The sequence below is a fragment of the Phasianus colchicus genome, chromosome 1, assembly GCF_987193195.1.
Source record: "Phasianus colchicus chromosome 1, bPhaCol1.hap1.1, whole genome shotgun sequence".
NCBI lineage: Eukaryota > Metazoa > Chordata > Aves > Galliformes > Phasianidae > Phasianus > Phasianus colchicus.
In genome coordinates this window covers 175,683,042-175,698,660 of record NC_143436.1, presented here as the reverse complement: position 1 = coordinate 175,698,660, position 15,619 = coordinate 175,683,042, and the positions used below count along the sequence as shown (strand labels likewise).

The 15,619-nt window shown below is 45.3% G+C and overlaps 2 protein-coding genes across 4 annotated transcripts in view; one reads left to right on the top strand and one right to left on the bottom strand.

The window, feature by feature from the left end:
• The window catches only part of BRCA2 (BRCA2 DNA repair associated), a 40,446-nt gene extending 38,511 nt beyond the window's left edge, over window positions 1-1,935 (top strand). For both annotated transcript variants that reach the window (XM_090133288.1, XM_031615829.2), the window contains exon 28: window positions 1,266-1,935. In XM_090133288.1, coding sequence (XP_089989414.1) covers window positions 1,266-1,928 — 663 coding nt within the window. In that variant the 3' untranslated portion in view covers window positions 1,929-1,935. The remainder of the gene's footprint in view (window positions 1-1,265) is intronic.
• A 322-nt stretch (window positions 1,936-2,257) lies between these two features.
• N4BP2L1 (NEDD4 binding protein 2 like 1) lies at window positions 2,258-15,148 on the bottom strand. 2 transcript variants are annotated; one of them, XM_090133399.1, is made up of 5 exons: window positions 14,576-15,148; window positions 7,093-7,217; window positions 6,190-6,278; window positions 4,702-4,778; window positions 2,258-3,749 (listed from the first exon to the last, which is right to left on the bottom strand). In XM_090133399.1, the coding sequence occupies exons 1-5, from the start codon at window positions 14,707-14,709 to the stop codon at window positions 3,599-3,601; spliced, it is 576 nt and encodes a 191-aa protein (XP_089989525.1). In that variant the 5' UTR covers window positions 14,710-15,148; the 3' UTR covers window positions 2,258-3,598. The 2 variants fall into 2 exon arrangements, with proteins under 2 accessions (XP_089989525.1, XP_031471688.2); XM_031615828.2 differs by having other exon boundaries at window positions 2,258-3,827; window positions 14,576-15,143.
• Between the last annotated feature and the right edge of the window lie 471 nt (window positions 15,149-15,619).

Sequence of the window (15,619 nt, the reverse complement as noted above, 5' to 3'; positions counted from 1 at the left end):
CAGTATATGGAAAATACCCTTCATGGCCTGTGTTTCAACAGCATGCTTTAAATATTCTGAATTTTACATGAGGAAAATGAATCCTCCTTTCCCTGTGGATGGGTTTATTACTTCCTCAGTCCTTTAGTGAAGATTATCTGACACACCTCCAAGCGAGTGGTCAGGCACTGGAATGGGCTGCCCAGGGAGGTGGTGGAGTCACCATCTGTGGAGGTGTTCAAGAAACATTTAGATGCTGTACTGATGGACATGGTTTAGTGGGAAATATTGGTGGTAGTGGACAATTGGAATGGATGATCATAGAGGTCTTTTTCAACCTCAGTGATTCTGTGATTCTATGACAGACGTCACTCTGAGGACAATTCTTGATCTGTAGATGTTTCTTCCATGTGTGCCCTTGTTTAGAGAACTTCCATATCTTTTCTTCTAGATATTTCTATAGATGTAGGTATTTCACAGATTTGAGAGGGAAGATGTATCACCTTGCAAATGCTTGCATTTTACAGCAGCACTACCAAAAACTGAGTAAAATACTACTTTAAAGTTGATGGAGACAGGTTGTTCCTCATGTGCAGTACTGAGTGCAGTCAGAATAAAAATATTTCCTCCCACTGGTTGTTAGGGAGGTGGAAACACAGTGATAAAAGGTCGATAAATGAGGACTAAAGTCTGTAAGGCATCCCTTTCCAGTTCAGAGAAAGTACTAATATTTGATGCTGAAGCTTTAGTGTATACATCAATTTGTTAAATACATTGGCCAAATCGAAACAAATGAGCATTAAAGATGTTTTTAAGTTATGCACGTGTTTAAATGATTTGCTGTGTAGTAGCTATCCTGTGTGTGTGTGCTATTATCTTCATGATTTTTGGTCTGTGTTCTCTCCCTTTTTCCTTCAAACTTTTTTCTTCACTCTTCCCTATTTAATAACCATAGAGGGTACTTCCAGTGCAGAAGACTCAGTTAACTCAATTTTATAGTGACCACTTTGAATTCTTAACCATCTGGCACAGCAAAATTCCTCTCCATTTAGCTTTGATCTCACACACAGTGCAAATGTGTTGTCTTAGTGTGCATGTAAATGAACTCATCAGCTATCAATAGTTGAAAAAAAACATTGGTCACTCTCAGAAGTTATCAAACCAAAGGTAACCTGGACATGAATTATACAGCATTTTTTGTATTCATTTCTTCCCTGTTGTGTGGAAGTAATTGAGGAAGATAATGGGTTTCTTATTCAACGTAAAACTTCTCTCTTTTTAACTAGATCTCTTCCAAAATTGAAATGAAGCATCCAAGCCCCTTGTCAGCTAGCACACCAAATACAAAGCTTTTCCTACAAGGCTCAGCAGTAACGCCTTCATCTGCTGTAAGTAATGAGAACCATCCCAGAAACAGCAAAAAGAGAAAAGCAATGGACTTCCTTAGCTGCATACCTGCCCCTCCATCACTGACACCCATCTGTTCCATCATTTCTCCATCTGTAAAAAAGGCCTTTCGGCCTCCGCGAAGTTTGGGCTCACAGTACAGCAAGTTATCAAAAGAAACAAACCCAAATGCTGGTTGTGCCACCCCCAGTAGAAAAGTGAGAGAAGCCATCCAGCTTTCTGATAACGACCTGGTTGCTGATGAAGAACTTGCAATGATTAACACACAAGCACTCATAAATACTGTACCAGAAGAAAAAAAGGTGGATTATGTGAATGAAGACAGTACAAAGGCTACTAATTTATCTGGTGACACGAAGGCTACTAACTTATCTGGTGATCTTTCATCCAAAAATAGTTCCGGATCTGCTAAGGAAGCAAACAGTTCATTGAAAAGCAGCTCAGAAGGAGCTGATGCTCTCCAGAAGGACACAGAGGAATGTGGGGGTTCGTTAGCAATCCGCAGAGTGCTGCAAAGGCGCAAATCCCGCAAGTGCTACTAGGTGCACATGTACAGTACTGTGTATATTTCAAACTTAAATGTTTTTACTTTGTACATTAAAACCTGATTGTAATAAAGTTACATTACAAAATACATGAAATGGCATTTCATCTGCAAAGCAAATAATTTGGAGTTGAATAATTGTACATTTCTGGCACAAACATGTGGTATATAATAGCATTGCTGTGGCTGAAGGTTTTATAACCCATTACTTTGATTCTAACTTATTTTTAAATTACAGTAGTGCCTTTGTTTCAGTCTTGAGCAGTTTTCTTATCCTCAGTAGCATTAGAGTGGTTGTTTGGCTGTCAGCAGTAACACAGGGCAAAATTAACAATTCTCCAAGTTTATTGTAACCAATTACAGTAGTTTTATTCTGAAATATTCCTCTGCAATTCTGGCGTAATTCTGTACCTTCTTCCTTAAAACTTTCTATATAGTTCTTAAAAAGGTTTTAGAAAGCAGCCATAATGATGAAAGTTTGATTCACAGCAGAATGACATACAAAGGTATTAGTAATAGATATGGAGTCCTACAGGCAGCCTCACTCTTACACAGGCATAGTGTGTACCTTTACACCTTACACTTCTCTGACCATGAACTGCTAGATGAATCATAGCTACCCCCATGTTTCCTACTGTCCAGGGTGAGCTGCCTTCATTTCCTACTGCAAAGCAGCTTGCTTGCTACCATCCTGCTCTATTACTGCTGTCAGATGTTCAGTACCTACTGTAAAAAACTACCATCACTAATGCTGAGTTTTAGCATCTCATTTCGTGAGGCTTCTTGATAAGCACATATGTGTAGGGTTTAAAAATAGATAAAGCTCCTGCAGGATGCCTGCTTCTCCTCATTCAGCCACTTCATAGTGGAAGGAATTAATTTCTCCTTTTTCCCTTCCACTCTCCCTCCCCGCCCTTTCTTGTTACTTTGTGCAATACAGTTTGTACTTCTAAGGTCAGATACTTGGTAGCCTTGTGCTACAGCTGTTTCTGTATTGCCATTCCTTCTCAAAGTTAATGAGTGCTCACCTAATGCTCGTGTTCCCTTCAGGATTGCTTCCTCTGGCAGTCTTTGCAAGATTAAAGGCACAGTTTGGTGTGTTGAAGTTTTTCTCCTTGATGCTGGAGATGCTGTTTGGGTGCATTAGAGCTAAGGTAAGAATAGTACAACTCAGGGCAGCAGATGTATAGATGAAGAAGATCAAATCTTGCTGCAGTATCTTAGTGCTTGCACCTCTCTTAAAGCTAGAAGCAATGCTCCAGACAAGGAGTGGGAAGATGCATAAAATCATAGAGTAGTAAAATAGCAGGAGGTGACCACTACACAGGAAAGGAATTGGCCACACAGTCTGTAAGAATCTAGGAATGTTTGGTGTTATCTGCAAGTGAAAGAGCAATGAAGGAAAAACAAATGTGAGGCTCAGCCAGTAACACATTTCACCATGAGCATGAATGGATTTCAGCAGAGGAAGAGATAAGATTGTACAGTCTGTGCAAGGGACAGTGGTTTTGGATCACTCCGATTGGAGTGACAATGATTTCAGATATAAAAGTCTCATTTAGAAAAGTAGTAGAAAAATAGAAGAATAAAATAGTTTAGGAAAAAAAAAATGTAAAACTAGAGACTGTTATACCCTGATAATCAAAGCACACAGAGGAATGCACCTCTTCAGTAAAACACCGGGTTGTTTGTCCGTGCCATGCGAGGTCTTCTGCTTGAGAAGGCTGCAGGGGGGTTGGCACAGGCACCCAGGCCATAGGCTGCGTTTGGTCCAGGGGAGCTTTGGTCTTCTCTGCTTGGTTTTTCAGAGTGAAGAACACTGTGGAAGGTAACATAATGCTCATACTGTTCTTTCATCTGTTGTATCTTTTGTCGAGGGACATCATGGATATTTTTTCTGTAGAGTCAACATGAACAAAGAATGCATTACAAGTTATCTTAAACTTGCTGTGGTTCCTGCTATGTTCAGGCCATTGGTTCTTCTGCTTGATGACCTATTTCTATGTTTTTACTTCATTCTGTTTTATTTTTGCTAAACTGTAATTCACTGCTACCTACTTCTCAATGGTATTTTAAAGACTGCTGAAAAAATGTAGCCTAAGTATTTCTGTGGGCAGCCAAGACATAAGAATATAGACAAATGCTTTGAAACATGGCCCAGTAAGAGTTAGGTGAAGACCTGTATGTTATTTTATGTGAATGTTGCTAGGGTTTATTGCCAACAGCTTTCTAGACTTGGGATGAACTTTCACACATCTAGAGAGAGAGCCCAGATGCTGACTTGTAGCTGTTGTTGCCTTATCTGGGTGCATGTCCTAGAGAAGTCCTACCTGTTGTGGCTCAGAAGTGATGGGGAGGCAGTGCTGCTGGCTGCTCCATAGCAAGCAAGAGAAAAGTAAGGGACTGGCAAGAGAAATATTGTGAAATGTACTGCTTATGGTGGAGAGGCTACCCATGGTGATGCCAGGGCAGATTTATAAATGAAGTCTCAGAAGGAGAGGAGCAGCTCAGACATGCAGGGTTGTCAGGATGGACCAGAAACAGTCTTTGCAAAGCCTGCCAGGGACATCTGCTGTCTGCAAACTCTGAAGAGCCACCTTTTTACCATGTAGCTGCGAAGAGCACAATTTACTACTGTAAATTTTGCACAACAACCCTGCTGTTTCTATTTACCGGGTTACGTTTTAGGGCGCATGAAGAGAAAGAGTGCTGGCCTTCCTCAGAGCACAGAAGTGAGAAGCAGCCTGCTGTAGCAAAGGGAAAAAATGTACCTCGTCAGTTCTCGAACATTGAACTTCCAGGGCGTATCTGGTTCTCGGAATATAACTTCATAGCTATATTCACGTGCCTGAGGAAGTACACAGAAGTTTTAGATTTATGGCTGCCAAGCTCAGCAGTAGCCAATCTTCCACACCCTTGAGATTTTTCATCTAGTCAAGTGATGTCTCATATATCCCCATGAGGCAGAAAGAAGAGAGCCACAGATCCCACCAAGATGTTTGTCTGACTCCCAGCTCATCTGTTCCTCCTTACCCAAAGGATTTGGGTCTCCCAGCAAAACTTGTCTCAGCCTCAGCAGTGGCTGCCAGCACCCCACTCCTCACAGTGCCCTGGCTCTGGCAGTCACAGGTGCTTCAAGACCTAAATGTTGGAGCTTCTGGGAGTGTCATGCTATTTCCAGATGCTCAAGATACAACACTCAATTTTTATTTTATTTTATTTTTTTTTGGTGGTAAAGCACACACACACACACACACACACACACACATGTATATACATATATACAGTTAATACAGTTATTCACAGAATCATAGAACGGCCTGGGTTGAAAAGGACCTCAGTGATCATCTAATTTCAATCCTCCTGCTATGTGCAGGGTCACCAACCACCAGACCAGGCTGCCCAGAGCCACATCCAGCCTGGCCTTGAATGCCTCCAGGGATGGGGCATCCACAGCCTCCTTGGGCAAGATTGATTGCTTTTAGTTTGAAGGGGATAAGCATTGCCTCCTAAGGACATTACATAGTAGCAGAAAGAAGGCAAGGGCACCTGCTGGTCTTTCTACATCTTGTTCCCTTCTACCTGAGCTCTCTCATTTCACAGTCACCCATAGGCAGTCACAGCTTGTGCTACAGGAGCACACGCCCAGGGTTTCCAGCAGCGCTATGCATTCTTGCCTCTTTTGAGCTCCTATAAGAGCAATAGTCAGCCTTGAACCTCTTAAATCACAGAATCATAACGAAAGAGTGTATAGCTGTGCACAAGCATGAATGTAATGTTATCAGGCTGTATTATGAAACAGTACTAAGAATACTGCCAGAACTACTGCAAACAGATATCAATGGACCATCAAAGATTCTTCCTGTTGTATTTTTCACAAGTCTTAAACTAAAATTCTAAGTCACCTTGATATACATGTTAACTCTTACGTTCAGCCAGTTGCAAATTCAACAGTTTGGAAACCATTGTATCCATGTCACTGTTGACATTCTGACTGCCAAGAAGTTACAGGGCAAGTTTGAAGACTCTCTAATCTTTTCAGTAATTATGCCTTCACTGAGGTACGTAGCTGACTAGATAAAATAAGTACCTACACACCTTTTCCCCTGTCTCCACAATATAAATTATTAACTATAATTAGTGGAATGAGGGAAAAGGGAAGTAATTATTTTCAGCCTTGTTAAGAACTTTTTCAGTTAGATCACCTCCTAAATATCACAGTTAAGCATATAAAAGCAATAAATCATAGTTTTCCCTACCATCATCACATATGGCTTCATTTCCCAAGCATGGATGTTGGTATTATCAATAATAACCGGGCTTTTCCCATTCTTCATTGCTTTGCGTGCTGCAATGTAACACATTAAGTAAAGCTAAAATGTATTAATAGCAGACTGAGTCAGATCTATCTAGCCCCAAAGTGCCCTTTCTTTGCTCACCCCTGGCACACCTGGTTTCCCATTGGGTTTGTATCTCCCTCCCAAACCCAAGCAGAGCTCAGCAGGTGTTTCCTGGAGGAGGTGATGCAGCTGAGCAGCAGGATCTGAAACTCTTACAGGACATATTTTAGAGTATCTATGTGAGCACTGGCTATTTACAGCACATCCAAGTGACTATTAATTCCAAAAGATGTCTGTTTTGTGATCACAGCATATGTTTGCCATGGCAATCAACGAGTTCAGAGCATAGCCACAAAAGCATGTTACATTTTCTTTCTGAAATAGAAACCGTGGTGATTGCATTCCCAAACTGTCATTAGGTTTGTAAGCATTCCTTTTGGCTATCATGAATTCCTTGTTAACCCACTCACAGCTCAGGACAGATATCTGAGACCGTACAGTCTGCGCAATGCTGTGCATACAGCTGTGCTGAGTGGCTGCAGTGCTGCTATTAGCATGTCACCTGCTGTTCCCAAAATTCAGCACTGCTGTCTATTAGCCACTGTTTTGCTTCCAAAAACAGTACCTACCATCACCAACATTTACTCTATCAATTCCAATTTCTAATACTGTAAATAACTCAGAAGTGGCGAATGTTTTCTTAACCAGCACACCAGGAGCTTCGGTGCACTACTCTGAGATATCTTCTTTGGGTACTAAACTTAAAGACACTCTACAAAGAACAACTATGTTGAAAAGAAATATTTCAGTCAATTCAGTCACCTCTCTTTTGGTTCCATTTGTGTGCATCCTCTAGGAAGTCAGGGTCAAACACATATACACCATTTCTAGAAAAGAAGTCGTCAGTACTAAGAACTACAGCACTGGGATAGTCACATTTCAGCTGTCTGAAAAATAAAAAATGAAAGAAGAATTAGTGTATGCAAACACATGCCTTTCACAGAGAGCATTAAATCAGGAGCCATGTGAGTGCTCTACAAATTTGCACATTGCTTCATTTTGAAAATCCCAGGTAAAAGAGCTCTGAAAGTGATGTAATCAGTAGATGGACACACAGAAGGAAAAGAATGGAGCCTAAAGGATGTTTGATTTCTTTAATTCAGCAGAGAAATCTGCAGTGGACTACCAATATGAGCCTTTAATCATAGTAATAATTCAATTTTCTGAGTTATTTGGGAAGGTACGAATGTACAGCAAAGACATTACTGCTAATCCCATGGAAATTGGTCTCAAGAGGTGATATGATCACAGGAGTTTCACTACAGAGAGATTTCTGAAAATAACTCGGAGGAACAGCTTGTCATTTAGTGAGGATGATCCACAGTACCATCAGCTGTGGCTGACAAAGGAGCTCCCTGTGGCTGGTGGCAGAGGGCAGTGCCCCTCCTCTTTACATTGGCGTGTATCCCGCTGCGGTGCCATGGAGCTGTGACACTGTGCTGCTGTGAGCAAGTGAAAATGCTCCCTACGTGGTGGCTCACATTCTTCTGCAAGTCCTTAGAGAGCATAAAACCATCCTGATGCAAAACTGGGTTTCCCTTTGTGGTACATCCATGGGCTGAACTGTTTATTTTTTCAGACAAGTGAGCGTTGGGAGGAGGAGGAGGGAGGGAATCCCTGTGAGAAGCCGGGGTGAGCCCCCAGCACAACCTCACTGCTCACCATCTCCTCAGGGCCCAGAAGCCAATGCAAATAAAGCAAGGCCAGTCCAGAAGCCTCGTGACTGCGACGTGCACGGTGCTGCCCTGCTGTCTCACACTGCATTCAGTCCCTGTGACTCAGCTCAGCTCTTCAATACATCCCCGTAAGCGACAAAACAACTGTTTCTCAATGTCTTATCTGGCTGAGCAAATGCAGGGAAAAGGTCCCTCTGGGTAATCAGCAAAAAACAGACACCCCAGCTGAAAGGCTTAATTCTGTCATCTCCAGCTCTGCTCAAACCATTTGCTTACCAATTTCATTCTAATCTGCCTGCCAGAAGCTATGCTTTACTGGGATTGCATGTTGCTTTAGTGGAATAAAAGTCAGCTTCTGACTTTGTTCCATCCTCACTGCAACTTCCATCAATTTTTGATTAATTAATCTCATTTTGGGGTAGCGACTGCCACAGAGCAGGCTGATGCCTGTGCTGCAGCCCCTCCTTTACATCCTGGTTAGCAGCTACATGTGGTCCTCTTCTGGCTCAGAAGTGTGTTAATCACCCAATTACTGCTGCACAAACAGATCTAACAAGAGTCAAATACTCTAAACTTGGTACCATGCAAAGAATTCTTATCACGAAGAGCAGAGGGCATCTACTGCTTATCTGCTTACTCTTGTGCTGACATGCGGATAGATTTATCTAATCGCCCGGTGCCTTACCACTCCATTGCTTTACCAACCTTCTTACCAATCCAAAATTTATCACAGTTTTAGCACACACATTACTTAGCTATTAGTGCAAATGCAAAGTCACAAGACCAAACTTGTACTTGAAAGGAGGAAAAATATGGCACAAAATGTATTAAGAACAACAAATCACTGACACATTTGCTATATTCATACTAAACCAAGTCCCACTAACAGGAAACACTAAGCAGGTGTTTTACCTCCTGCCTATTCTGCTTTGACATTGAGCTTTCTAAAACAATATGACTCTGAAGCTGACAGCTGCTTTCTGCAATCCTTTACAGCCCCTGCATCCCTAACCACTCTGTGCAGCAAAAATACCTGTTTTTTAGGAAAATATACTGCACCTATATAAAATGAGAGGAGTTGCGGGTGATGTTATTACGAAATTTTGAGCAGCATCCATCACAGTTAAATCAGTAAGCGTAAGCTATACTAAGGAGAGGAAGACAGACAAAATCTCTTTGTGAGACCAAAGGGTAATAACATGCTGTGTTTGCATTAACAAAAAGCCACTGAACTTTAAGCACTGTGTTGCGATAAACAGCATCTGCCGTAAGTTCAGCACTGATTTGCCTACATGGGCCACTGAACTGCTTAGCATTGTGCTGTCTTGCAGCGGTTACATGGCGGTGTGTTATAGACATGGAGCTTGTGTCATGGTATGCTACTGCCCAGCAAGGCTACGGATGCTCCCTCCCAGGAGGCATCCAAGGCCAGGCTGGATGGGGCTTTGAGCAACCTTGTCTAGAGGGAGGTGTCCCTGCCTATAGCAGGGGGTTGGAACTAGGTGATCTTAAAGGTCCCTTCCAACCCAAACCATTCTATGATCCTACGACAAGCAAAAGTTTGCTCTGCTCCTCTCTTTTCTCCCAGGTTGCCATGCTGGGGGAAGTACCTCATTAGATGGGCACAGGTGGGGAAACAGCTTTCAGACACAAAAGCAACCAACTTCATGTGTCTGGGAACTGCTAAAAACCTTGGTGAGGTCACAAGCAGCCCCACAAGCAGATGAGGGCATCAGGGAGGCTTGGGATCAGTGTAGGCTCTCACCTCCTCTTCCAGCTATATGATGGCTGCAATGATTAAAAAAAGGAAACTCTTGCTATGGAAAATACAACTGTGCTTCTATTTGGCCATAGCAGTGTTGAAAGAGCTGTGTGAGTGAATAGAGAGGGGATTTTAAAGCATTCTAAATTATTCATCTGAAGAGCTGTTCCCATGATTTATACAGTTTTTGAAGTCTCCTTTTTTATTAATAGTATCTTCACAGCAATTTCAAACAATCATTTTGGAGTTTAACTGTATACATTTCTGTCTTCACAGACAACAAAATTATTATCCAGGCTTTCAACTGGGTGGATACACATATATGGCCTGGGAGAAGTTTTCACAGTCACTGATAACATCATCAGAGAAAGAAAGCCCCAGCTGCATTTCATAGGCTGAAGCCTCAAGATGCAATCTCCTTCCAAGGTAACATTGATTGTAACATTTATAGAATCATTTTGGTTAGAAAAGAACTCTAAGATCATCAAGTCCAACCACTAACCTATCATTGCCAAGTCTACCATTAAACCACATCCCTAAGCACCACATCCACACATCTTTCAAACACCTCCAGGGATGGTGACTTAGCTACTTACCTGAGCAGATTGTTTCAATGTTTCACAACACTCTGTGAATAAATTTTTCCCAATATCCAAACTAAACCTCTACCATGCAACTTGAGACCATTTCCTCATGTCTTCTCACTTGTTTCTTGGAAGAAGTCTCACCTCAACCTCCTTGCAGGCAGCTGCAGAGAGCAATAACGTCTCCCCTGAGCCTCCAAACCGAACAATCCCAGTTTCCTCAGTTGTTCCCTATCAGATTTGTGCTCCAGACCCTTCACAGCTTCATTGCTCTTCTCTAAATACGCTCCAGGGCCTCCATGTCTCTCCTGTAGCAAGGAACTGAACACAGTACTCAAGGACCTTAAGTACTAGCACCACGCACAGCTAGTTGTTCTGGTCACCCTTCTTTACACAGAGCTTTCCTGTGGAACTTTCAGCACAAAAATCAGAAATATGAGAAGCAGAGCACAACCTGCTGTGTTTTGACAACTCCTGACACCCTGAGGACTTTGGCCTGGCACACGGCTGCTGGGCCACATGACGGCGTGTCCACACCTTGCCCATGGGGTTGGGAGCAGCAGCTGCATTTTGCAGAGTAACAGGCTGTATGTCACACATTGCAGAGAAGTACCCAAAACATAAGCATTTTGTATGTTTACAGTGTGTTGCCAGCTGGAAGGAGCTGCAGAGCTGATAAGCAAAGTCCACAAACAGCGACAGAGCTGCAGTTCTGCAGTAGATTTGGGATCCTGGTGGCAAGCCAGGCTGGACCAAGATCTTTCCAAAAGCAAGTCTGAACAAGGGGCTGGAGGAGCAAGGAAGAATGGAGCAAGTTTCAAGGCAGTCCTAGATGTATGCACAAATTGGTAGGACTCATGTAGAGTTATAGGGAGTTCTGTGGAGAAAGACCTGGGGGTTCTGGTGGACAAAAAGCTGGACATGAGCCAGCAGTGTGCTCCTGCAGTCCAAAAGGCCAATAGTACCCTAGGCTCCATCAACAGAGGGTTGGCAAGCAGGGACAGGGAGGGGATTGTCCCTTTCTGCTCTGCCCTCATAAGTCCCCATCTGGAGTACTGAGTCCAGCACAAGAATGACACGGTGCTGTTGGAGCGGGTCCAGGGGAGGGCAATGAGGATGATCAGTGGGCTGGAGCACCTCTCCTGTGGAGGCAGGCTGAGGGATTTGGGCTTGTTCAGCTTGGAGACGGCTCTGGGGAGCCCTCATTGTGGCATTCCAGCACATAAAATGAGCTTATAAACGGGAGGGAGTCCAACTTTGTATACGGGCAGACAGTCATAGGAGGAGGAGGAGTGGTTTTAAACTAAAAGAGCCGAGATTTGTATGTTAGGAGGAAAATTCTTTACTCAGAGTGCAATCAGGCTGCTCTGAGAGGCTGTGGGTGCCCCATCCCTTCAGGCACTCAAGACCAAGCTGGATGGGGCTCTGGGCGGCCTGAGCTGGTGGGTGGTAGCCCTGCCCATGGCAGGAGTTGGGCTGGGTGGGCTGTAAGGTCACTTCAAATCCAAACCATTCCATGCATCTAAGATTCTACAAAATGCAGCAAAGACAACTGGGGAAGATGTAGTTTATGTCAAGCACTGATGCCTAAGTGCCGATGTACTTTCCACCTTCTGTTTCTCTGTCATCTGTTTGGGATCTGTTCTCTCTGCACTTCATAGTGGAGTACAAGAATGACCCCCATTTCAAGTGATAAATAAACAGCAGTAGCTTAGAAGTTGCATACTTGATCATGCCCAGCCTAGTGCTTGAGTGAAACTGCTCGACACGTTGCACAAGGTGTATATTTCCAGAAAAAACAGACTCTATTGTGGAAGCAGATAAGAACTTGCATGTGACTTGATTTTTGGAGATGTTTTTGGAAGCTGTACCCACTACTGCACTTCAGGTAATTGTTTTCTTAGTGCTTGCCTTGATTTGATCATAAAACATATACTGTGCAGTCAGGGAGAAACACATCCATGTGGAGGGCATTACTCACATCTGACAGAGGCTCTTGGAAATGTAACTCCCCCTCTCTCTTTCTTCTCCCACTCTGGTGGTGAACAGCTAAGGGAGCCAGTGGGGCAAACCTAATAAATAGGAGGTTCAGGAAAGCATATCCTTAATAGTGAAGTAATTGGAAAGGTTTGAAATTTGCCAGTGAGCAAACAAATCCTCATTCTGCCTTGATTATTGAATGTATCATGGGTGGCTCCTTCACTGCCTTTACCAGCAACCAAAAACCAGACCAGAACTGACCTGTCCCAATGCCATGCCAGCTCATCTGAGACTGACTGTTTCCACAGATACTGTGACCATATCTTACAGAGCTGTACCCAACCAGTGCTAAGTGATGCTGAAAGGTGTGGGCACCAAGCCACCAGCCCCGGCTTGCTGCTGGAAAATGTTCCAGAGTGACAGTGAAAAGGGGACACTCTGCTGGAGCTATCAGTGAGTTGAGGTATCAGTAGTGATAACATTCACAGCTCATGACATTTCTGAGTGCTGTAAAGAAGTACAACTTACAAACAGAAATTCTGGCTGATAATAATGAATGAATGGGGATCTGTGTGAAAGCAGCAGAAGAAACAGCAGAGCAAAGGTTAAAACAATGGCATATACTGATAACCAAACAGCAGTGAAGCTGGGAGACGTGTCCTTCACCCACACAGCTCGAAGCCAGCGCCCTGCTGAACCCACAGCAGATGGCTTGCCATGGGAAGCCTCTGCAAGCACCTTCTGATTTCAGCCAGACCTCTTGTGCACATGTATTCTGATGCACCTTTCCTCTCCTGCAGGATTGTGCACTGAGCTTGTTGTACTGATTTAGAATCATTTAGAATCATAGAATCATAGAACGACCTGTGTTGAAAAGGGCCATAATGAAGATCTAGTTGCAACCCCCCTGTTACATGCAGGGCTGCCAGCCTCTAGACCAGGCTGCCCAGAGCCACATCCAGCCTGGCCTTGAATGCCTCCAGGGATGGGGGTTTTAATTTAATTTAATTTAATTTTAATTTAATTTTGGAAAGTTTAGTTTTTAGAAACAAATTTCTGCTCAGTACGTTATAGCAAACAGTGTGGGATGTGGGAAAAGCAAATAGCAGCACTTTCTTGGCACAGTCCTTTCAAAATCTAGACAGAGCTAGTGGAGAGGTGCTAAGTGCAGTTCTCACAGCTGCCCTTTGAGCCCCATCCTGCAGTAACACAGTAAATGGGGCGAGGTGCAGAACAAGTATCTCAAGCACTCATCTTACACATGACTAAAGCAATGCTTACAATTCATTTTGCAAATCTCTCATTAATAATTAACCTTATATTTTGACCTAAAAAAAAAAAAAAGAAAAAAATAGATTTCATTTATTTGCATTGGCTGAGAATACAAATCATACAAATCGTTACATTCAGTCTGAAGTACGAGAAAACCCAAACTCTCCTGGCAGTGATGGGACCCGTGCTTAAATGATCTCTTTAAGAACAGATGTGCAGTTGGGCCTTCACAAAAACTGCAGCCTCTGGACAGTCACTTCAGAACCTGATCCTGCAGACCGCCTGTAAGGCAGAAGACCCCGTTCTACCTAAAGGGCCGCTCTGCAGATGAGGAGCTGCAGGTTCAGCCTCACGCTCTGTGCTCCCACCTTTTGCAGTCCGGCCGTTTCGCCGCACCACAGAACGGCGCGTTAACCAACGCGGGGCTCCTCAGGGCCTGGAGGAACACACAGCCCTCGCTCACGGAGCTACGGAGCGGCTCAGGCTGGAAGAAACCTTAAGATCACGAGGTTCCAACCCCCCGCTGGTGCAGGGCTGCCGGCCACGAGAACAGGCTGCCGGGGAAGGCAAGGGACAGGGCGGTGTGCGAGAGCACCAGGAAACGTCTCCGTTCTGTGAGAGGCTGAGCGCGGGCGCTGGGAGCCGTGAAGCGGATGGGGGCCGCGCCGGGTGACGCTGCCCACGGTATCCTCGCTTTTTTTTGTCCCGTTTCGGAGCAGCCTCTTCTGCCCGTACCGCACACCGCTGCTGCCCCGACCGGGGCTCAGACGGCAGAGGACCGGCAGCCCCAGTTCGTGCCGGTTTGCCCCGCCACAAGAGGAAGCGTTTCAGCCGCAAGGAGCGCTCGTCCGCTGCCCCTCGCGGAGCAACAAGCGAACATCGCGGCTCCGCCGGCACAGCCGAGGCCTCGCCAGGGAAGGGCCCAGCGAGACGCGACGGCTGCGGCTCCGTAGAGAGGACGACGCCCTTACCTGGCCAGCGTGCTCTTCCCGGAGCCCGGCAGGCCTCGCAGCAGCACCAGCGTTTTGCCGAAGCGCCGCGGGGAGCGGCGGGGCGGGGGCTGCAGGCTGAGCGCCCCCAGGGCGCGGAGCAGCTGCTCCTCCATACGGCACGGCTCGGCTCGGAACGGCTCGGCACGGCACGCCGCACGGGGCCCAGCCCCGAAGGAGGAGGCGGGAGCTGGCGGGGTCCGGCTCGGCCCCTCCCGGTCACAACAACACCGTGCATCGCTGCAGGCTTGGGCGGGGCGGACGGAAAGCTGCGCAGACGGCAAGGAGCGGAGGGAGACGGCTGACAGCCAGAGAACGAGCCGGCCGCGTGCCCAGTGGCCAGGAAGGCCAATGGCAGCCTGGCTTGTATCAGCAGTAGTGCAGCCAGCGGCACCAGAGGCGATCGGCCCTCTGTACTCAGCTCCGGGAGGCCGCACTGAGTGCTGAGTTCAGTTCTGGGCCCCACACTACAAGAAAGACATCGAGGCCCTGGAGTGTGTGCAGAGAAGGGCAACGAAGCTGTGAGGGGACTGGAGCACAAGTCTGATGGGCAGCAGCTGAGGGAGCTGGGATTGTTCAGTATGGAGAAGAGGAGGCTCAGGGGAGACCTCATCACTCTCTACAGCTGTCTGAAAGGAGGCTGTGGTGAGGTGGGGGTCGGCCTCTGCTCCCACGTAACAGAAATAGGACAGGAGGGAATGACCTCAAGTTGCACGGTGGAGGTTCAGGCTGGGGCTTCCCTCAGTTAGACAGAAACGTGAAGCACCATTTCAGGAGAAAACAACAGAGGCTGTGCACCTTGGGATGAAAGAATGGGAAAGAGAGATTGGGGAAGCCTTTTGCTTGACACGAAGAGATTGGAAATTAATGCTAAGTAACAGGATAAGCAGTGAGGGCAGGAAGAAATAGGATGAGACCATTGGTGCGCTGTTCATGCTCTGATACATGTGGCAACATTTGGGGCCCTCATACAAATGAATTAAATACAAGAATTCAAGCCTCCTTTGTGCGCATTAAGATATACCT